Source organism: Tupaia chinensis, unplaced genomic scaffold, assembly GCF_000334495.1.
Source record: "Tupaia chinensis unplaced genomic scaffold, TupChi_1.0 Scaffold000074_1, whole genome shotgun sequence".
NCBI classification, from domain to species: Eukaryota; Metazoa; Chordata; class Mammalia; order Scandentia; family Tupaiidae; genus Tupaia; species Tupaia belangeri.
Genome location: NW_006159534.1, coordinates 4534435 through 4558871, shown reverse-complemented (window position 1 = coordinate 4558871; position 24437 = coordinate 4534435). Strand labels below are relative to the sequence as shown.

Sequence of the window (24437 nt, the reverse complement as noted above, 5' to 3'; positions counted from 1 at the left end):
GATCTTATGGAGGGTGCTTCTCTCTCTCTCTCTCCTTTCTCACACACACTTTTGTATAAAAATGTTCTATCATGAATAAATAAGAAAACATTTTGGGACCAACAGAGGGAATAGTGGTTACATCACTGGACTCTCACATGTCTGACCGCGGTTGAGTCCTGGACTTGGTGGCTTGAAAATCATGCTGGGTGTATGTGTGCGCATGACAAAGGTTCTGGGAGGAGAAAATTCAATAAGAGAAGAAAATTGCAGCATGGCTATCCCCTCTGGGGGCAATTTCTCATTTTTCCTCTTACTGTCTCTCTCTCTCTGGCGAGCGCACATTCCCTAAGGCAAAAATCTCATAAAAAGAAAGAAAGAAAGAAAGAAAGACAGACAGACAGACAGACAGAAAGAAAGAAAGAAAGAAAGAAAAAAGACAGTTTAAAAACAGAGAGAGAGAGAGAGAGAGAAGATGCTAACTTTAGCAAAGTTCAGAAATTCAGAATTAAAGAAGAAAGGATATCTTCCCTAGAGAAACAAAAACTGAGAGAATTCACCAGTACTTGACTTGCCCTTCAATAAATACTTATGGGACTCCTACACATGGGAGCAAAAGGAAGACAAAGACATGTGAAGGTATAAAATGTACCCTATGAGCAATCATATAAATGAAGAAAGAAAGGAACCAAATTCTACCATTATGGAAAGCTGCCAAGTCACAAAGATTAACAGAGAAAGAAATAAACAAAAGAAGCACAAAACAACGAAAACAATCAACAAAATGAGAAGAGTAAGCCCACATCTGTCTTTCATAACCTTGAATATAAGTGGATTAAACTCTCCAGTCAAAACACACAGACCAGGAGAATGGACAAGAAAACAAGAACCGACTATATGCTATCCAAAAGAAACTTGTCTCACCTGTGGAAAAAGACAATCCATGCATGTGGAAATCAATAGCAAGCAGAAGTAGCTATACTGAGTTCAGATAAAATAAACTTCAAGCCAAGATTGGTAAAAAGAAACAAAGAAGGTCATTCTATAGTAATAAATGGATCAATAGTGCAAGAGGATATAACAATTTTAAGTATTTATGCACCCACTACAATTGCACTCACAAGTTTAAAACAAACACTACTAGATCTAAAAGGAGAGACAGATTCTAGCACAGTAATAGCTGAGAGTTTCAACGCTCCTCTCTCAGCACGAGATGGATTGTCTAGACAGAAAATCAACAAAGAAATATCAGCGTTAAACTGCACCATAGATAGAATAGACTGGATAGGCATTGGCAGAACATTTCACCAAAGAGCCACGGAAGTCACATTCTTCTCATCAGCCCATGGAACATTCTCTATACTAGGTCATGAAACAAGCTTCAAGAAATCTAAAAATACAGAAATCTTATCAAGTATCTTTTTCAACCACCATGGCATAAAAATGAAGAACTGTGGGGACCAGCAGTTAGTGTAATGGCTATGTCGCTCGACTCCCATGTAGCCGACCACGGTTTGAGTCCCCGACTCGGTGGCTTAAACTCACACTGTGCGCGTGTGCGTGCATGCCCAAGATCTGAGAGGAGAAAGGAGGAGAAGGGATTATGGCGTGGCCATCCCGCCTTGGGGGTGATTTCTCGCTTTCTGTCTCTTTGTCTCTCTCTGTCTCTCTGGCGAGCACATGCGTCCTGTAGCAAAATCTTCCCCAAAGGAAAAAAAAAAATACACTTGAATGATAATGGAGGGTCTTTGAAGAAAGAAATTTAAAATTTTTTGAAACAAATGAATTGGAAATACAACATACCAAAAACCTATGCAAAAGCAGTACTAAAAGGGAAGTTCATAATAAGTGCCCACATAAAAGAAAAAGAAAGGTAAATAGAAAAATGGCTAACAAACAACCTAATAATGCATCTTAAAAGACTATAAAAGTAAGAACAAACTAAATTCAAAAGTAGTAGAAGGAAAAAAATAACGAAAAACAGAAATAAGTGAAATAGCAAAAAATTCCTACAAAAGAGCAACAGAACAAAAAGCTAGTTTTTGAAAAAATAAACAAAATGGACAAACCATTAGTTAGATAAAAGACACACAGAGAGAGAGAGAGAGAGAGAAGATGCTAACAAAACCAGAAACGTTCCAACTGATATCAGAACTACAGAAGATTATTAGAGACTGTCATGAACAACTGCATGCCAACAAACTGGAAAACCTATAGGAGATGAATAAATTCTTGGTCATACAATCTGTCAAGACTGAATCAGGAAGAAATAGAAAGCCTGAACAGATCAATAATGAGTAATGAGAATTAATCAGTAATACAGAATATCTTAACAAAGCTGAATTCTTTTTTAAAGAACTAACACCAAGTCATCTCAAAGTATTCCAAAAGATTTGAGATTAAGGAATCCTCCCAATCTTATTTACAAGGCCACCGTTGCCTTGACACCAAAACCAGGCAAGAACATACAACCACCACTGCCAATAGCAACAGAAAAAAAAAAAAAAAAAAAAAAAAAAGGAAAGAAAGAAAGAAAAAAGAAAACTACAGACCAATATAAGGTGTTTTTAAAAAGAACACAGAAAATGCATATTGTAATAAAAATACAAATATTTCACATTTTTACCAAAATAATTTTATTTTACATGTAATGCTTTAACTTTTTATTTCCTTATTTTCTAAGATTTATCTAGTTAACTTGATTTGTGGCTGTTATTATTATTATTTTTATGATTAATTTGGCCAGAGAGAGAGAGAGAGAGAGAAGGTGAGAAAGCAAGCCACCAGGTCCAGGTCTTGAACCTCAGCTGGCGATGTGCAAGTCCAGTGCCTTAACCACCACACCACTTGCCAGCCCTTTTAATTCCTTTTTTTTTTCTTGAGAGGTTTTGCTATAGGGTACGTGCGCTTGCCAGAAAGACAGAGAGAGACAGAGAGACAGAAAGCGAGAAATCACCCTCCCCCGGGGGGATGGCCACGCCGCAATCCCTTCTTCTCTATTCTCCTCTCGGGATCTTGGGCATGCATACACATGCACCAGGAGTGAGCTTAAGCCACCGAGTCCAGGACTGAAACTGCAGTTGACCACATGGGAGTCCAGTGATATAGCTATTATGCCATCTGCTGGTCCCTAATTCCATTTTTTAAAATGGAGAAGAAGAGATTCCAGTGTGATGGTTCCTGATTAAAAGTGCTTTCTCACTTTCTCTCTCTCTCTCTCTCATGCCTTTGAACTTTTCAGCCACCAGAACTGCGAGCCAATAAACCTTTATTTCTTTGTAGATCACCCAGTCTCAGGTACTTCTGTTGGGAATGCAATAGTGAACTCATACACCTGCTCCCAAAAACAGATATAACAAGTATACAGATCAGCAAAGATGCAGCAAACTTGAAAAACGGTATCAGTCAACAAATTTAATTTACAGACTACTACATTCAACAAAAGCAGAATATATATTTTTTTCCAAGTGCACATGGAATATTTACCAATATAGACCATATTTTTAGTCACAAAAATGTGTCAATAAGGGAACCAGCAGTTGGCGTGATGGCTATGTTGCTGGACTCCCACGTAGTCGACCGCGGTTTGCGTCCCGGAACCGGTGGCTTAAAACTCACGCCGGGCGCGTGTGCATGCATGCCCAAGATCCCGAGAGGAGAATGGAGGAGAAGGGATTGCGGCGTGACCATCCCCCCTGGGGGGTGATTTCTTGTTTTCTGTCTCTATGTCTCTCTCTGTCTGTCTGGTGAGCGCACGCGCCCTACAGCAAAAACCTCTCCAAAAAAAAAAAATGTGTCAATAAGTTTGAAGAGATTTAGAGTATATAAAGTATGTTTCTAACCATGATAGAATTAAATTAGAAATAAATAGCAACAGAAAGATAATCTGGTAAATTCCTAAGTATTTGAAAATAAAAGAACATACTTTTAAATCGCCCGTGGATGAAAAAAAAATATCAAAAAGACAATTAGAAGATATTTTGAGCTGATGGGGCCAGCAGGTGGCATGGAGGTTAATGTGCTGGATCCCACGTGGCTGAGTCTGTGGTCTGAGTCCTAAACCTGGTGGCTTGATAAACACACTGGGCTGTGTGAATGCATGCCCAAAATCCAAGAGAAGAAGGGATGGTATGGCTATCCCCCCGGGGGTGATTTCTTCAGTGGTATGGCTATCCCCCCGGGGGTGATTTCTTGCTATCCCTCTCTGTCTCTCTGTGGTGAGCATGCAGACCCTATGGCAAAAATCTAAAAAACAACAACAAACAGAAAATATTTTGAGTTGGATATAAATGAAAATACAATATATCTGAATTTGTGGAATGTCACTAATTTGAGAAAGAACAAAATTAGAGTACTTATACTATATCTTTCTGTTAGATAGACCCCTGAATGGCCTTTAGGTAATTTCCCATCAGAAAATAAAGAGATGGTTACAATAACCCTCTGGCTGGAGCCCTCCCTTTCTGGCAGCTGACGCCCATAGTTGGGCACACAAGGTCACAAAAGCAAGTAAGCTAATCAGTTGCCGCCCTTTTCGTGACCCTATCCCTCCACCCTTCCAAATAAATACAGCACATCTCCTGGGTAGGCAGGATGGAATGAAGCACTTCTAGCATCAGACCCCTCCGAGAATTCTTTCTCTCAATAAACTTTCCTTTTTCTCCTAAAATGACTGGCTCCTGAATCTTACTCCAAACCATGACACTTTCCAAGGTATTATTTATTATAATTATCTACGGCAAAGCCACAGTGATCAATACAGTATTAGTATAAAGACAGACACATACATCAGAGTGCAACCGAATATAAAGCACACAAATAGACTCAATTCACTTTTGACTATGAAACATAAAAATAAATGTTATTATCTGGAGTTAAGCAAAGATTGTTAAACAAATCAGAAGATGCACAAACTAGGGTACGGGGGTTAAGGTGCTGGACTCTCTCACGGCTGACTGCAGTTTGAGTCCCTGACTTGGCAGCTTGAAAATCACACTGGGTACGTGTGTGTGCATGCCTAAAAGTTTCAGGAGGAGAATGGAGAAGGGATTGTGGCTTGGTCATTCCCCCTGGGGAGGGGAGATGATTTCTTTCTTTTTTTTTTTTTCTTTTTTTGGAGAGGTTTTTACTATAGGACACGTGCGCTTGCCAGACAGACAGAGAGAGACAGAGAGATAGAAAGCGAGAAATCACCCCCCAGGGGGGATGGCCATGCCGCAATCCCTTCTCCTCCGTTCTCCTCTCGGGATCTTGGGTACGCACGCACACACGCCCGCGTGAGTTTAAGCCACCAGGTCCAGGACTCGAACCGCGGTCGACTACGTGGGAGTCCAGTGACATAGCCATTACGCTAACTGCTGGTCCCCCATGATTTCTCACTTTTATCTCTTGCTGTCTCTGGCAAGTATACACGCCTATGGCAAAAACCTTGAAAAAAGATGCACACACTATAGAAGGAAAAATTCATGAAATATAACTTTTCAAAATTAAAAACTTCTGCTCTTCCAAAGACACTGTTATGAAGAAGCAGACTACTAACTGAGAGAAAATATTTTCAAATGGTATCCATCACAGAATGTATGCAGATTACTAAGGAATTCTTATAACTCAAACATTAGATGACAGCCCACCTTTTAAAATGGGCAGGACATTTGGACAGATACTTCACTAAAAATATATGAGTGGAAAGTGAGCCCACCTTTTAAAATGGGCAGGACATCTGGACAGATACTTCACTAAAAATATATGAGTGGAAAGTGAGCCCACCTTTTAAAATGGGCAGGACATCTGGACAGATACTTCACTAAAAATATATGAGTGGAAAGTGAGCACACAAAGAGATGTTCAACATCATTAGTCCTGAGAGAAAAATAAAATGCAATGATAATGAGATATTGCAAACCCTTTTGAATGGCTAAAGTGAAAAAGACTGATAATACCAAAAGTGTTTGAGGATATCGAGCCCCTGATAGTTTCTTACATTCGCAATGGAAATGCAAAAATAGTGCAGCCACTTTGGAAAACAGTCTGGCAGTTATAAAGTTAATATACACTTACCACATAACCCAGAAATTCTACTCCTAATTATTTACTCAAGAGAATACATTTCTACACAAAAGCTTGTATTTGAATATTCACAACAGATCTATTCACAACAACCCCAAACTGGATGGTGAGAGTTCACTCACTCCTAGAGTCACTATGTGCTATACTTCAAAAATCAAAGACTTGTATCAGTGGCGGACTGACTGTCTCCAGGCTTTTCCCTGCATCTAAGAGGGTTTCAAAGTTAAGTGGACCTCCCATTGAGTTGGATAAATACTCTTGTTCTTGGGTTTTCTTGTTCTGGGCAAGTGGAAAGTCAAAGAACAATGAAACCGGACTTTCCACATTCTAGAGCACAAAAGCTTGAGTTGCTTTTGTTTAAAAAGGGCCAGCTGCTGTGGCACAGTGGTAATGCAGGTGCCCTGCAAGAATGAAAGCCATAGAGCCAACTGCAGGTTTAGATACTTGGTTTGGCTTGAAAATACCACATTGCCTGAGTGCCCAGAATCCCAAGGAACTGGAGAGCTGGGAAAGGGGATCCTTGAAGGTGCTTCTGTCTGTCAACCTCATAGGCATGCACGTGTGCTTTCCATCATTACAAATGAAGAAGGAGGGAGAGAAGGAGGAGATGGAGGAGGAGGAAAAGAAGAAGCAAAAGAGAATTATCCTTGAATCCTAAGTGTCTGGTTGTGAAACAGTTTATAAAAGATTCACACAGGTGACATGGCAGTTAAGGCAGCTTGATTCTACATAGCCGACTGCATGGTTTGAGTCCTGGACCCAGCAGCTTGAAAAATACTGGGGCGCATGCTCATGAGTGCCCAAAATCCCAAGAGGAGAATGGAAAAGGGATTGTGGTGTGGTCATACCCGGGTGGTGATTTCTCATTTCCTCCCTCTCTCTTTTCCCTCTGTTTGTCTCTCTCTGTTGAGCGCACGAATCCCATTCTTTGCAGATTGAAAATAGTAGGCCCAGTCTTGCTGCCTAGTATGTAACACATGGGGCTGTGGTGCTAGAAGCCACATGGTTGACCACAGATTCAGATCCTGGAGTTGGCCTGGAAGTAAGTCAGATATGTATATGTGTTTATCCAGAATACTGGAAAGCTAAAGGGCTGGGGAAGGGATCACAGGATGATGGGACACTGTTGAGGGTGCTTCTCTTTCTCTCTGTGCATGCACACATGCTTGCTATCATGAATAAAATAAACAGACAAATTAAAAATAGGCCAGCCCTATAATCTACTGGTTAAGAGAGTCAGATCCCCTATGGCTAACCATGTTGGCCTTGGTGGCTTGAGAAACACGCATGTGTGCGCATGACCCAAATCCTAACAGGATGAAGAAATAAATGAAAAGGAGTTGCAGAGTAACCATGCCTTATTAAGGAGTGCTTTCTCCCTTTCCCCCTCTCTGTGTCTTTTTCCCATAAGTGCATGAGACCTCTAGGAAAAAAAAAATGTAGTAAAATAATCAGGAAGTAGGTTTACAAAGAATTAACTGTTATCTCCTCAGAGATTTTCACGTCCATACTATGTAATCCTATAACTTTATTACCTCTTTATTAGTAGCACTTATTACTTTTTTTTTTTTTGGGAGAGGTTTTCTCTATAGGGCGCGTGTGTTCGCCAGACAGACAGAGAAAGACATAGAGACAGAAAGCGAGAAATCACCCCCCAGGGGGGATGGTCATGCCGCAATCCCTTCTCCTCCGTTCTCCTCTCGGGATCTTAGGCACGTACACACACGCGCCCAGCATGAGTTTTAAGCCACTGGGTCCGGGACGTGAACCGCGGTTGATTACGTGGGAGTCCAGCGACATAGCCATTACGCTAACTGCTGGTTCCCAGCACTTATTACTTTTAAAAGCAGAAAAAAATAGAAAAACTTACAAAGACCAAATTAAACAAAAAAAGGCACTAGTTTTTTCTTTTTTTTTTTTTTTTTTTTTTTAAATATGAGATTTCACAGTGCCTTAGATTAGTTATTTTCCATCCTTGCCGGCTCCCTGAGTAGACAGCCTGCTGGGCTGGTGTCCTCTTCAGGCAGACCTGGTCTTGGCTTTGCACACAGCACCTGGAGTTCTGCCAGATTCCAGAGGGACCCAAGAACAACACAAAGCAGTAAGCTTTGCAGCTTCTTCTCTAGGCTAACCTGGTAGCTGAAATATCAATAAGGAAGGGGAGTAAATAGAGAACTGACTTACTTTCTTTGTTATTGTGCATTTCCAGCTGAAGATACTCTGTAAATTCCTGACGCTTTTTAGGATCCGCCATATATCTGCGATACTTGCAAAAGCTCTTGATAAAATTGATCATTTTCATCCAGCTTCTCTTCTGAGGAGAGAAAGAGGGGTAGGTCATATTAGACAACTACTTGCTGAGTGTCTAGAAATTTGGCATTTAATCCTCACAATACATTTATAAACGAACAATTTTTAGCTCTAATTTAAAAGTGAGGAAACTGATCCTTTTGTAGGATTGGTATAGAAGGGTCATTTCTGAACACAATAAAAGCAATCTATGAAAAACCTACAGCTAACATTATACTGAAAACAAGTACTAGGCAAGGCTGCCCACTTTCTCCACTGCTCTTTAATATAGTACTGGAAGTCTTAGCTATTGCGATCAGAGAAAAGAACAATATTAAAGGCATTCGAATAGGCAAAGAAGAGCGGAAAATATCTTTATTTACAGATGACATGATGGTATACTTAGAAGACCCAAAGGTATCCATGAAAAAACTGCTTGAAGTAATAAGTGAATACAGTAAGGTGGCAGGATACAAAATCAATATCCAAAAATCTATAGCATTTCTATTTATGAACAACAAGTTGAACGAAGCAGAGCTGAAGAAAGGAATACCTTTCACCGTAGCCACAAGATGTATAAGATATCTAGGGATAAACCTAACTAAGAAAGTCAAAGACCTTTATAAAGAAAACTACGAGAATCTTAAAAAAGACATTGAAAGTGACATAAAAAAGTGGAAGGACATCCCATGCTCCTGGATTGGTAGAATTAACATAATCAAAATGGCAATTCTACCCAAATTAATCTACATGTTTAATGCAATTCCAATCAAAATACCAGAGATATTCTTCAGAGATCTAGAAAAGACAATTATAGAATTTGTCTGGAACCATAAAAGACCTCGTATTGCAAAAGCAATCCTGCGTAAGAAGAATGGAGTAGGAGGCATATCACTCCCTGATCCTAAGATATATTATAAAGCTGTGGTCATCAAAACAGCATGGTATTGGCATAAAAACAGACATGTGGACCAATGGAAGAGAATAGAGACCCCAGAAATAACTCCCAAAGCTTATAGCCAACTGATCTTTGACAAAGGATATCAGTCAATCCATTGGGAAAAGGAAAACCTCTTTAGTAAATGGTGCTGGAAAAACTGGGTATCCACCTGCAGAAAGATGAAACTGAACCCCCATCTTTCACCATTAACAACAGTCAACTCAAAATGGATCAAAGATCTGAACCTAAGACCTCAGACAATAAAACTACTTGTGGAAAATGCTGGGGAAACTCTGGGAGACATTGGAGTAGGCAAAGACTTCTTAAATAAGACTCCCAAAGCACAGGCAATAATCCCTAAAATAGACAAGTGGGACTATATTAGACTAAGAAGTTTCTGCACAGCAAAGGACACAGTAACAAGTGTGAACCGACAACCCTCAGAATGGGAAAATATTTTTGTTAAATATGCCTCAGACAAGGGACTGATAACGAGAATACATAGGGAACTCAAGTGCCTTATGCGAAAAAAAATGATTAACCCGATTAAAAGATGGGAAAGTGAGCTGAACAAAAGTCTCTCTAAGGAAGACATACGAACAGCCAAAAAGCATATGAGGAAATGCTCGACATCCCTCATCATAAGGGAAATGCAGATAAAAACCACAATGAGATACCACCTAACCCCTGTCAGAATGGCAAAGATTAAGAATATAAAAAGTGATAAGTGTTGGCGGGGATGTGGTGAAAAGGGAACCCTCCTACACTGTTGGTGGGAATGTAAACTAGTTCAACCACTGTGGAGAACAATATGGAGGTTCCTCAAAGATCTACAAATAGAACTACCATTTGATCCAGCAATCCCACTTCTGGGTATTTACCCAAAAGACAGGAGAACGCTCAGTCAGAAAAGTGCTTGCACATCCATGTTTATTGCAGCATTATTCACAATTGCCAAGACATGGAACCAACCTAAATGTCCACAAACTGATGAATGGATTGGAAAAGTGTGGTATATATACTCTATGGAATACTACTCAGCCATAAAAAATAACAAGACCCTGGAATTTGATAGAAAATGGTCAGATATGGAGGATCTATTGCTGAGTGAAGTAAGCCAGGCTATGAAAGAAAGATATTGTATGTATCCACTCAATATATACCGACTATCCGCACTCTATAATAGAGAGCAAAAATTCGGAGGACATAAACACAGTGAAGGTACTTAATGAGAATAGGACAGTGTGGAATGGGGTAAGTGAAGAGAAGAGGATAGAGAAAGATAGCAAGTGAACAATAGAGAGACAGGACGTTAGTGAGAAACAGATAGGGGTTATTAACTGTTGATGATGACATGTATAGTATTCTCAACTGGATTGGTCTGAGAAGTATTTCATGATGGACAAAGTATTTTTACAAGCAAAATGAGAAATAGCAATTGACTGTTTTAAAAAATAATTAGAATAATGAAAATAATGATTGGGGAAAACATAGAAAAGATATTGAATGTTGAAGTGGGGAGATTAATGTCTCTATACTGACTGACATGCATGGCATTCCCTTTTGAAAAAACAATGTAATACACTGTAAAGTTATATGTAATCCAATGTAATATAAAGAAGATTATGATGATAATTAAAAAAAAGAAAGAAAGAAAAAAGCAATAAAAAAAAGAAAAAATAAGTGAGGAAACTCAGGTCAGAAGAGCTTATATGAAGGGACCTCAAAAAGTTTGTGAAAAAATGGAGTTAAAGTATGAGCTTATTTCAGTGCAATTTTTTTTTCAGATGCACGCATAGTTTTTTTCATAATAGGCATTTTCTGTGAACATTTTCAAAGCCTTGCAGATATGTAAATCCAAATGTAGTGTTTAGTACAAAGTAGGCATTAATACATTTGGTCTTTCATCTTACCTAAGAGCAACTGGAAGATCTGAAATGAAAACAGTGTCCTGGTTCTAGATACAGCATTCATTTAAATATCCAATATGATTTTTTACAATGCCCTAACATGGAATTGATTCATATACAGAGAAAATATAGATAAGAAGGGAGAGAGAAACACATTTTCATCTCTGGAGTATTGGACCAATGGACTTACGCATTATTTTTCAGAGTTATCTTAGCATAGGCTTTGGAGTCAGATGGAGCTACATGCAAATTTTTCTGATACTAACTCAAAAAACTTTGAATGAGTGATTATTTAAGGGAGCATGTATATTTTCTTTGTCAAACCGTATAGAGAGTTTTCCTGTGTAACATTCCTGTCTCTTCTTTATTTCCTTTTTTCCTCTCCTCCCATGAGAAAGAATAAGCCAGATAACTGATGAGTTTGGAAGAAGGAAATGAGCATGCTCTTCTCTCATCCTGTGACCTTCTCTCTCTGTGTATTTGCTGGACCCTGGTTTTAGACCTGCCTTTGTCACACAGGTAAGTGGAGGCCTAAGTTGTTCTGTTATACCATTGACTAGATGTCTAAGCCACTCTAACTTGGGTGCAGAGAGGATTAGCAAGACCTGCTCTCCAAACAATCTTTTAGCAGTAAAACAAAACAAAACAACCCTGATACTTTGTTCTCTCTCTCCAATCCCTGGGCTTATCACTCAGTAGATTTCAATCACAGGTAGAAAAATGAGGAGATTCCTAAAATTCTCAATGTAACAATTTCTCTCAGTCTCTGTAAAATGGGCACTTAAAAACCTACCCCAAAAGAATATTTTGGTGACAGGCTAACAGTGAAAAATCTTTTGCATGGCCAACAATGACTAGACAGTGATTTCCTTGTTTCCTTGTGGTTGCTTTTTCCCCAATTACCTGGAACTCAGGTAGGTGAGTTGTTACTGTCTTTGAGGGTTTTCTAGGTGAAACCTGTACGTCAGTTTCTACCTCCTGAGGACGACGCGGGAATAACTCTTGGTAAGCTTTAAACCTGCCAGAAGAGAGATCAAGAATATCAAAGAAGGTATTTAAAAAAAAAAAAAAGAAAAGAAAGAAAGAAAGAAAAAAGAAGAGGCACATAAAAGGTTAACGGCCAAGGCAAATGTAGCTCAGTTTTTGGAGAAAGTTGCAGTGGAATTTGGAGAATGATAAAAAAACTCAAAAATACCTTCTTACCATTTTAATCCTTTGCTAACATCAGCCTATCCTTCCTGATAAACACTGTTACAGCAAAGGAACAGAAATGTGTGTGCACATGCATGCTTGAGTGTGTGTGCTTGTGCAGACAGGTAGGTAGAAGGGTTCTTTTGTAAGGAGTCTCAGGCAATAAACTAAGAATGGATTCAGATATCCTTGATTGGGACCAGCAGATGGCATAATGGTTACATCACTGGACTCCCACATTGTCAATTGCAGTTTGAGTCCTGAACCCAGCGGCTTAAAACTCACACATGGCATGGGAACTGGCAGTTAGCATAATGGCTATGTCGCTGGACTCCCATGTAGTCGACCGTGGTTCGCGTCCCGGACACGGTGGCTTAAAACTCACGCCGGGCGCGTGTGCGTGCATGCCCAAGATCCCGAGAGGAGAATGGAGGAGAAGGGATTGCGGCGTGACCATCCCCCCTGGGGGGTGATTTCTCAATTTCTGTCTCTATGTCTCTGTCTGTCTGTCTGGCGAGTGCACGTGCCCTATAGCGAAAATCTCTCAAAAAAACAAAAAAAAACAAACCTCACACAGGGCATGTGAATGCACATGCCCAAAATCTCTAGAGGAGAATGGAGGAGAAGGGATTGTAGCATGGCCATATCCCCAGGGGTTAATTTCTCACTTTCTGTCTCTCTGTCTCTCTAGCAAGTGCACACATCCTAGAGCAAAAATCTCCCTTACAAAAAAAAAAAAAAAAAAAAGATATTCTTGATTAATATGGCTTTTAGAAGCCAATGAACAACCCCAGGAAGAATTCTTGCTTTCACTGAAAATACTCACCACTTTTCTTCGAGAGATTTCATAACATGGCTCTGAAGCATTAACAATGAGGTTGTGCTGACTTGATGCATTTGAGTGATTTCACTGATAATAGGAGCATCACATTGCAGTATTTCTTCTAAACAAACAAAAAACAAAACAAAACAAAAGAGTGAAAAAGCCATCACATTCATCTATTTTGAGGCAGCTAGTATATTTTTTTCATTTTAGAGTCTCACAGCCCCCTGTTCTCAATCTAACTAGACTTAGAGCCCTCCACAATTTGTTTGAAAATCTCCAAACCATATTTGGAATAAGTGCAAATGTATTTGTAGATCAAACACTGTCCTAGTTTAGTGCTATACTCATTTCAAAGATGAGTGCTTAAGGGAAAAGAGATTATTAAAGGACTCATCTCTGCAGCTGGTTTGAAGTTTTTGATTTAGGGAGAAAGCGGATGAGCAAAGGATTAAAGTTAAATTGCCAGAGCAGTTGGGGAATCCAAGATTATAAATAAGTATCATAAGGGCAATATGGTTCTCCAGATGTTCAGAGAATGTTGACTTCATTAACAAGACCCAAAATTTATCAAGGATAGGATTTGGGTTTCCTCTCTCCTGTCTAGTTCATTCAAAATGAAGTACAGAACTTGATATCCTGAGACTCAAAAAATAAATATTGCTTACAAGTAAAGACTTTCTAATTTTACTTCTTTTCCTATTTCAAGGCAATCTGGACCTTTACTTTGGTTTACTGCAAACAAAACACAAACATAAAACGTCCATGTGTTCATTTGTCACAAAACAGGAGGCTCTATCTTCGTTGCTTTGTTGTAGATTTGTTTACCTCCAGGATGAAATCCCTTTTGGTTTCCCCTAGACCCCCTTTGGTTTTCCTCCAGAATAACAGGTCGGTACTTGCATCTTCTGTCTGGCCAAGATGAGTTTACATTAGCCAGATTTACCCTCCTGACTTAGGCAAGAAAACAAAGACAAAATTCTAAAACAAAGATTTTTTTTCAGGCAGACAGTTTTTCCCAGTACAACCCTCATCACACACATGGGTGGTGTACACTTCAAATGTGCATATTGTGGACTCTTGATTTTGTATCTAACTTCAACCTTGTTGATTTTTTTTTTTTTTTTGGAGAGGTTTTCGCTACAGGGTGTGTGTGCTCGCCAGAAAGACAGAGAGAGATGTAGAGACAGAAAGTGAGAAATCACCCCCCAGAGGGGATGGTCACGCCACAATCCCTTCTCCATTCTCCTCTCGGGATCTTGGGCATGCACGCACACGCACCTGGCGTGAGTTTTAAGCCACCGGGTCTGGGACACGAACCGCAGTCGACTACGTGGGAGTCCAGCGACATAGCCGTTATGCTAACTGCTGGTTCCCAGCCTTGTTGATTTTTAAAAATGGTCTTGTTTAACTTTATTTATTTATTTCGATTTGACCAGAGAGAGAGAGTGAGAGAGAGGGAAAGTGAGAAAGGAAGCCACCAGGTCTGGGACTAGAACCATGGTTGGCCATGTGGGAGTCCAGTGCCCTTAACCACCACACCACCTACCAGCCTCCAGCCTTGTTGGTTTTATAGTCAAAGACTTGAATTTGAATTCAGGTTCCATTGACTGATGAAACAGTTCATTTTTCTGAGTATGGTTTTCTTCACTAATGAATTGAGCTATTTATCCTTCAGTTAACAGGGATTAAATGAAATTCTATTTTCTGGATTAAATAAAATTAAGAGAGGATATATGTGAAAGTGTCTTACATTTGGCTTCTTTTCCTAGCATTACCACTTTGGATTTATTAGTATTGCTCTCTGGTCTCACTGTGTGTGTGTAGTGTTTTAGACAGGCTCTCACCATGTCATAATCCTCTTACCTCAGCCTCCTGAATAGCTGAAATTAGTCATGTGCCACTGTGTTTGGGTTTTTAGAGTATACTGGGAATCAAAACCAGGCCTTCCACATGGCTGCTGCTGTGGAACAGCAGTGTCTCTCTTAAATTCTGTCATAATATTGCCCCATGTGGCTGCTGTTCTGTTCTCTCCAGGGGCTTCTCCTAAGACACTAACGTGAGAAGGAAGCAGATCAGAAGAGGTTGCATACCAGGAGGCAGCTTGCCATGGAAGAAAGTCTTGATTACATTTTCTATGAGAGACTTGTAAACATCTTCATTAGTTTCCATAGAAATCTTCTGAATGGCTACCAGGAATTGCAATGGGCTTTCAGACTTCCGTTCTCGGAGAAACTCCCTGAAGAATTCCAAGTGATGTGTATTTAGGAGGACTTCTGTCAAATTTCTGAAAAACAAAGAAGTGTCATTGGTGGAGAGAAAGGACTAATGACCCTAAATTATGTTCCAAATAGAAAATAGGGAAGAATATCTCCCATGCAGTAGGGCCTTTAGCCATGTGTGAAGGGCATGGTGAATGAATTGGTTAAATCCATCTACTTCTGGAGACAAACATAATTTTATGTATCCTTCTTAGGCTTAGTCAAATAATTTGACAATCCCAATGGAAATGGGAGGCATTTTAAAGGGAATCTTTTTTTTCAAGGTAATTCTTTTATGGTAACTCTTACATTAGGAATTCAAAATAACTCCTAACTGATCCTAACTGACAGTCATCTGTGAGGCAGAACATACAGATCAGCAGGTATTGATCCATATTTCTAAATCTCCTTTGCCAATTTCTTCTTTCACTGTCCCGTCTTGGTACCCCAAATATTTCATCCTCAGTCCTCTATCTTTTTGCCTTCTGGATTTTCTTAGGTAATCTGTACAACTGAGGGGATGATTTCGATTTTCATTGATATGCTGAAATTAGGTCCTCTGAGTTCATCCTCCAAATTTCAACTAGCCATTGAACTTCATCTCTATGACATAGTTATTTAAGCCTCTCTACAAATACCCTCATGTTAACCAGCTTGTCCTTCCTCTTTTATATATATACCTGTTTCATTAAGTACAAATTTTTTTTTTTTTAGAGAGGTTTTCGTTACAGGGCGTGTGCACTCGCCAGAAATACAGAGAGAGACGGAGAGATAGAAAGTGAGAAATCACCCACCTGGGGGGGGGGGGATGGCCAACGCCGCAATCCCTTCTCCATTCTCCTCTTGGGCGGGATCTTGGGCACGCGTGCACACACACACACACACGCCTGGCGGGATTTAAGCCCGCCGGTCCGGGACTCGAATCGCGACTACATGAGAATCCAGCAACATAGCCATTACGCTAACTGCTGGTCCCCATTAAGTACAGTGTTAGGTGCAGGCTTTTAATAGATGACCTTTATGAAAATAACATAGTTCCCCCTTCTATTCTAATTTACTAGAGAGTTTTTATATAAGTGAGTGCTGGATTTTATAAAATGCTTTTCTGTGTGAATTCAGATAATTGTATGACTTTTCTCCCTTATGTTATTAATATGGTATATTAGATTAATAGATTTTTGAATGTTAAGTCAAACTTGCTTTGCTAGGATAAATCCCACTTGGTCATGCTGTACAACCTATTTTATATGTTCCTACATTTTTTTTTTTTTGAAAGGTTTTTGCTATAGGGCACGTGCGCTTGCCAGAAAGAGAGAAAGAGAGACAGAAAGCGAGAAATCACCCCCCAGGGGTGATGGCCATGCCGTAATCCCTTCTCCTCCATTCTCCTCTCGGGATCTTGGGCACGCACGCACACGCACCCGGTGTGAGTTTAAGCCACTGGGTCCGGGACTTGAACCACGGTTGACTACGTGGGAGTCCAACGACATAGCCATTACGCTAACTGCTGGTCCCATATGTTCCTACATTTGATTTGCTAATGTCTTGTTAAGGATGTTTATATTAGGTTCAAGAGAGAGTAATGATTTCCTTTTTTTTTTTTTTTTTTTTTTTTTTAAGGTTTTTGCCATAGGGCACATGCACTTGACTCTCAGAGGAAAAGTGAGAAACCATTTCCTGGGGTGGATGCCCACTCTACAATCCTTTCTCCTCCATTCTCCTCTCAAGATTTTGGGCATGAGATTAGGATCACTGAAGACCTTCTGCCCGGCTTTACCATCCTACCCCCAAGATCTAGCCAAGAGCCAGAGATTGCAGGTTATTTCTCATGCATGCCTCTGAATGCTCAGATTTAACTCCAAAAACTAAAGAAAAAAATGTATAACCCATCAGATGACCAGAAACCACCGCAGAGGCACAAGAAATATAAGAAACCAAAAAAATATTTCTCCCCTAAGGTAAAAGAATAACTCCTCATCCCCCACAGACAATATAAGGGAACTCATGGAAATGCCAGCTAAATGATTTAAAATATTCATAGTGATAAAGCTAACAGAGATGCAAGAGAAGAGAGACAACGAACTCCAGAAGAAGCAGGAAAAAGAGACAATAGTTCCAAAAGGTGAGGAAGTTCTTGCATGATCTGAAAGAAGAAATACACATCATAAAAAAGAATCAAATGGAATTGTTAGAGATGAAGGTTGTAATATAGGACATCATGCAGAAGATCGAATCTCAGATGTAGAAGATAGAACCTCTGACCTAGAAAAATTCACCAAAAGACAGAGAAAATAACCCCCCAAAAATGAGAATAACATGAGTAATACTAGATATCATTGGACACCCAAACATCTGGATCATTGGTATCCCAGAAGGTGAAGAAAATAATAAGGACATTAATAACCTATTCCATGAAATTCTGGAAAAAATTTTTCCAAACCTAGAGAGGCATTCCAATATCCAGACCCAAGAAATACAAAGGACCCCACATAGAATCAACCCAAGATCTTCTCTAAGGCACAACATAGCCAGATTGACCAAAACCACAGACAGACAAGATACTAAATTTGGCAAGAGAGAAACACAGTTACTTTCAAAGGATATCCCATCAGGTTAAGCTCCGACCTTTCATTGGAAACAATGCAAGCAAGGAAAGAATGGGAAAATATATTTCAAGTGTTAAGTGGAAAACAATTCCAACCAAGAATACTATACCCAGCAAGATTATCTTTCATATGGGAAAAAAAAGACAAAAACATTCTCAGTTAAACAACTCTCCAGGAAGTGCTATACCAGGAAAACTAAAGTTGGACACACAGACGTAAGAATACGAAAAACAACCAAGAAAATGGCCATCCTAATGGTAGGGACAAGTCCAGAGTTGAATGTTAACTTCTAGAGTTTAAATGGAAATATCAGACCATAGTAACACTGTAAATTCAATAGAATAGAGATTGTGTGAGACTGAACTGGTGAAATAGAATTTCTTGACTTCAAAACATTACTGATTTTCTGCTATGCTTTGATTTCCAGATTTAAAGATTTTGGTCTTCTCTTGATCTTCTGATAAGTTTATCTACCTTCTATTGAACTGAATCCTAATCCTTTTCCCTGGCTTTTAAGTCTTAAGGAAATTTCTCTTAACATTTTAAAATGTTGATCTATTAAAACTAAAACTTTCTTTTTCAAATTAAAAAATATCTATTTAATGACTGTAGTAAGCTATATAGCCCCAGCTAGGTGCTATTTTATAGTATGTTCACTTTACTCACTGAGGTTGATGCCTAAAGTCAGACATGTGTTCTTAGACATGTATTTATCAGCTGTGCTTGCTATTGAAAGTTTTTAAATTAATTAAGATCTTTAGTGAATCGATAAAATGTGAAAAAAAAAAAGGCATGGAAAACAACTGTAGATACCAGAGACAGTGTGGGAGGAGGACGGCAAATGGCAGAGGGTGAAACGTAGTGAATCAAGGAGGGGGGAAGGCAAAATATATAAGAAACAAGAAATGAAAAAATTATTTGATGATGATAACATGTATAGTAATATCCATGACTGAGCCAATATACAGTGTATTCTGCATGGAAAATCTCATTTTGTATACTGTACTGATGTACAGTGAATGAATGTAAACAAATAAATTTAAATTAATAATAATAATAATAAAAAAGATTTGGGGTGTGCAAGTACATGCATCTGGAATGATTTTCAAGCCACCAGGTCTGGGACTCAAACTGTGGTTGGCCATGTGGGAATCCAGCATTTTAACCATCATGCCGTCTGCTAGCCCCAGAGAGTATCAGTTTTATAATGCCTTCATTTAGCTCTGGGATCAGAATAATACTGAACTCAAAGAATAAGTTGGCAAATATTTCTTCTTTCTCTGGTTCCTTGAAGAGTTCATGGAATATTAGTATTATTTCTCCTTTAAATATTTCATACAATTCTGTGTGTCTGAGATTTTTTTTCGGAGAGGTTTTCACTATAGGGCACGTACACTTGCCAGACAGACAGAGAGAGAGAGACAGAGAGACAGAAAAAGAGAAATCACTCCCCAGGGAGGATGGCCACGCCACAATCCCTTCTCCTCCATTCTCCTCTCGAAATCTTGGGCACGTATGCACATGCACCCAGCGTGTGTTTAAGCCACCGGGTCTGGGACTTGAACCACAGTCGGCTACATGGGAATCCAGCGACATAGCTATTACGCCAACTGCTGGTCCTGTGTCTGAGATTTTTTTAATGTGAGACTTTTTTCTTTTTGTTTGTTTGATTTCCTTTTTCTTTGCAAGTCTTTATAATCTTTTTCATTTCCATAGAATCAGTACTTGTGTTTTATCTCTCAGTCCTGATTTTGGTGATTTGTGTCATCTTACTTTTTTCCCTTGGTTGGTATAGCTGATGGTTTATCAATTTTGTTCATCTTTATAAAAAAATATGTTTGCCTGGATTTTCTCTATTGTTTTCTTTTTATTTTATTGATTTATACTCTAATATTTACTTCCTTCGAGTATGGTTTGAATATATCGCCCCACACCTTTGGTCTTGTTGTTTCCTGATGTAGAGTAAACTTTGATTGTGTTGCAGTGTCCTTGAATGTGATGTATCTTGATTCTCTTGTAGTACTCAAGACTGTCTTTTTTTGTCTCTCAACAGTGATTACGTGTCTAGGTGTGAATCTATTTGAGTTTATCCTACTTAGGGTTGACTAACTTTCTTCTATATCTTTATTAAGGGTTTTAATGAAATTTGAGAGGTATTCAACCATCACATATTCAAAAATTTTTCAGCCACATTTACTCCCTTTCCTTTTCTTCTACGACTTCCACTACTTATATGTTGATATGGTTTCCCTAAGGTCCCTGAGATTCTGTTTCTTTGTTCTTTTTTTTCTTCATGTTGGCTTAATAACTATCTTCAAGTTCATTAATTCCGCCAACTCAAATCTGCTGTTAACTTGCTCTAGTAGAATGAATTTCAGAGCTTGGGAAGTATGGGGGTAAAGGGTGTAGAGAGGGATGTTGATTAACAAAGACAAAATTACAGATAAATAAGAGAAACAATGTGCTAGGATTATAAAGTACAGAAGAGAGAACGGGTTGACAACTGACTATATATTTCAGAGTAGCTAAAAAAAAGAGGATTTTGAATATTCCCAACACTAAATAATGACAAATGGTTGAGAGAATGGGTCTATGAATTACCCTGGTTTAATCATTATATATTGTATTTATGTACTGAAAAATCACATTGTACCCCCACAAACATATGTAATTATTACATGTTAAAAAAAAATTCTCAGGCCAACCAGGTGGCGTGGCAGTTAAGGGGCTGGATCTCACATGGCTGGCTATACGATTTGAGTCCTGGACCTGGCAGCTTGACAGACACACTAGGCATGTTTGCATGCCTGCCCAAAATCCTGAGAGGAGAACAAAGGAGAGGTCTGTGGCATGGTCATTACCCCCTAGGAGGTGCTCTCTCACTCCCCAGTCACCCTCTCTCCAGCAAGTGCCCATGTTCTATAGCAAATTTAAAACAAAAGAAAAAAATTCTCTTTCATTTTAGCTATTGTACTTTTCAACTCCAGATTTTTATTTGGTTCTATTTTATAATTTCTGCCTCATTATTGATAGCCTCTACTTGACCAATCATCATCATTACACTTTCCTTTAATTCTCTGAACATAGTTTTCTTTAATTCATTGAACATGTGGATTAGAAGTCTTTGGTAAATCAAACTGAATCTGAATCACCTCAGAGAAAGTTTTTATTGACTGCTTTTTCCCTCCCGTGTAGGGGCCATACTTTCCTGGTTTTGTTTTATTGTTTGTAAGTCTGTAATTTTGTTTGTTTGTTTAAAGCTGTTATTTTGGATAATTTATTACAGCAATTTTGGAATCTGATCCCAACCACACCTCTCATCCAGGAAAGGTTGTTGCTGTTGATGGTTTTGTGTGCTTTTTCTATTTTGGTCTTGTTAAGTAACTTACCCAAGCTAATTCTGTAGCTTATGTTGCCCCTGCAGTGTGTGGCCACTGAAATGTGTGTTCAGTTTTTTTTTTTTTTTTTTTTGCTAGAGAATGCATGTACTTGCTAGAGAGAGACAGTGAGAGAGAGAGGGAAAGTAAAAAAACACCCCTTCCCAGGGGATGGCCATACTGTAATCCCTTCTCCTCCATGCCTCCCTCTTTTCTGGATTTTGGGCATACACATGTTCCTGGTGTGTTTTTCTGGCTACCGGATTCAGAACTCAAATTGCATAATCAGCCATGTGGGGTCCAGCTGCCTTAACCACTGCACTATCAGCTGGCCCAGCTGTTTTTCTTTTAAAAATTCTTTTTATTTTTAATCCTAGCTTTTGGGGCCTTATGATGAGTCAAAAATCAGTAGCTTCCTGGGTCTCTCTTTGGTCTCCATTGAGTATTTGCACAGACTTACCAAAACCTCCCAGAGGATATCTTATTCCCCAGATCTTCTTTTTATACTTTGGCTGTTTTACTGTTTACCCAACTACTATGTCTGCTTTATGGGCCTGTGATGGTGGTCTTTCTGTTCATTTGCACAAAACTTGCTATTCTGTGGACAATGATCCTCATCCTGAGCTTTTCTGTAGAGGACCAAAGTCTGCAGGCCCGTCTGCTGGCTGCCTGACTGCTGCTGGTCCTCATGGCTATCACGCTTATGGGTGACACAAGTAATTCCACAGACTCCACTGTTCCTCCTGAGGCTTGGAAATCTTCAATAAACACTTTTGAATTTGTGACATGTTTTGAGTTATTTTACAGCATTCTGAAATTTTTTTGGACAGATTTGCCCAGTTTTATCATTGCTTTTATGAGGAGACAATTGGCTAGGTTCTTATTCTACCATTCCAGTAGCTTGAGCCTTCCACTGTGTTTTTGTGTTTGTTTGTTTGTTTACATTTATATCTTTCCTTCCATTTCCACCTCCCCTATTTACTAAAGACCTCTAATAACATTTTCCTGAACAACTGCAACAACCTTCCAACTATTACTTCTGCCTTCAATCTCTGGGTCTCCGAGGGACACGAACCGCGGTCGACTACGTGGAAGTCCAGCGACATAGCCATTACGCTAACTGCTGGTTCCCTCCACTATGTTTTTGTGTTTGTTTGTTTGTTTACATTTATATCTTTCCTTCCATTTCCACCTCCCCTATTTACTAAAGACCTCTAATAACATTTTCCTGAACAACTGCAACAACCTTCCAACTATTACTTCTGCCTTCAATCTCTGGGTCTCCGATCATCTTCTATTACCATTCCTATTTCTGCCAGTGTAACGTTTTTAAACTCTCTATCTACAGAAGGTATTTCTGCCACTCCCTGTATCAACAAACCCCAATGAATCCTTGATGCATTTATTTATTTACTTATCTTTCAAGCATTTTTAAAGAATTATTTTATTTAACTTTATTTATTTATTTAAAATTTGACCAGAGAGGGACAGAGTTGGGTGGTGGGAGTGAGAAAGCAAGCCACCAGGTCTGGGACTCGAACTGCAGTCAGACATGTGGGGAGTCCAGCTACCTTAGCCACCACACCACCTGCCGGCTCCTCCTCGCTGCATTTAATCGATACATTTCTTAATCATTTACCTAAGAATTTTTAGTTATTTGGTCTCAATCTGGCTTTCTGATTTTATGTTCCTTCAACTTTGTGTTCTGTGTTTCAACGCCATCAGATTATTTTCAAGTTTTTAAATACTACCTTTCTATTTATATGGGTTTATATCTTTGTGCCATTTCTTTAACTTGTGGGTAGAACTTAGCCCACAATGTTCCCATTTCTTTGCAATTGGATGCTTTTATGCTATATAGGGCTTCTTTTGATACCCGTTTTCTAATCCTCACTAAAGATTTATTTCTTCTTCCACTATACTCCCATAGTAATTAACTAATATTTTATCATAACATTTAAGGTCAGCTTTGCATTTTATTTAGTTCCATATTGAATTAAAAGCAAGGACTGTGTCTTATTTTTTATCATTAGCACACACGGGATGTCTGTGTGTGCTAATATATGATCAATAACTGTTTACTGCATTGAAAAGGCTAACAAAGGTTAAAAGAATTGTAACTATGGTCTCCATGGGTCATTGCGTTGTGGTCTGAATTATAATTATGCTGTGTATCTCTCAGCAATGTAATAATCTTATGAATATATCATTTAGAAAAGACTTCTGTGATATTTATGCTCAACTAAACTGAAAAATAGGTCTATCTATGGACATAGTGGAGGGCAGTGAGTAGTAAATACTGAAACAACAAAAGGAATAAATGAACTTCAGGGAATAATTTCAATTACCTGAGGGAGAGGAAGATCTATCTAGGGTGTTCAGAAGAGACAGAAGTCTTATCATCCTTAACGAATGTAATCAGCAACAAAAAACATTCCTGTAGAACCTTATTCTACATAAAATATTTTGCCTAAGACTTTGACTATCTAATTTGTACCATAGCATCCTTATCATCTGAAAGAGGATCTTTCACATAGTTAACCATTAATAGAGAATAACTGAATAAAAATTAATGAATGAGTTAAAAATGGCATGGCCTAAAAGAAAATTACAGTCAAGAAGGTGGAAAGCATACCTAAAATATGAAGAGCAGAGGGGCCAATAGGTAGCATTGTGGTCAAGGTGCTGGACTCCCACATGGCCAACTGTGGTTTGAGTTCTGGACCTAAAAGCTTGCTTTCTCACTCTCTCTCTCTCTCATCAAATTAAAAAATAATTTAAAAAATGAATAAAATTAAATAACATAATCCTTAGAAAAGCACATAAAGAGCAGTAGAAGTCAGTACATTGTAAATGTTTGGTATTGCACTTTTGGGATTTAGAGTTTCAGAGAAGAAAGAAATAACATTTGGAGAAATTTTTATGTAGAAATGGCCTTAATGTGGGGCTGCCAGGTAGTGTGGTGGTTAAGGGTGCTAGACTCCCACATGGCCAA

General features: G+C 38.9%; 1 protein-coding gene across 4 annotated transcripts in view; it reads right to left on the bottom strand.

Annotated features, from left to right (window-relative positions):
* Window positions 1-24437, bottom strand: part of RGSL1 (regulator of G protein signaling like 1) — a 102065-nt gene that overhangs the window by 36878 nt on the left and 40750 nt on the right. For all 4 annotated transcript variants that reach the window (XM_006142329.2, XM_006142327.1, XM_027767952.1 and 1 more), the window contains exons 12-15: window positions 15292-15485; window positions 13202-13319; window positions 12088-12202; window positions 8230-8359 (exon numbers count right to left, since the gene is read on the bottom strand). In XM_006142329.2, the coding sequence (XP_006142391.1) occupies window positions 8230-8359; window positions 12088-12202; window positions 13202-13319; window positions 15292-15485 (557 nt within the window). The remainder of the gene's footprint in view (window positions 1-8229; window positions 8360-12087; window positions 12203-13201; window positions 13320-15291; window positions 15486-24437) is intronic.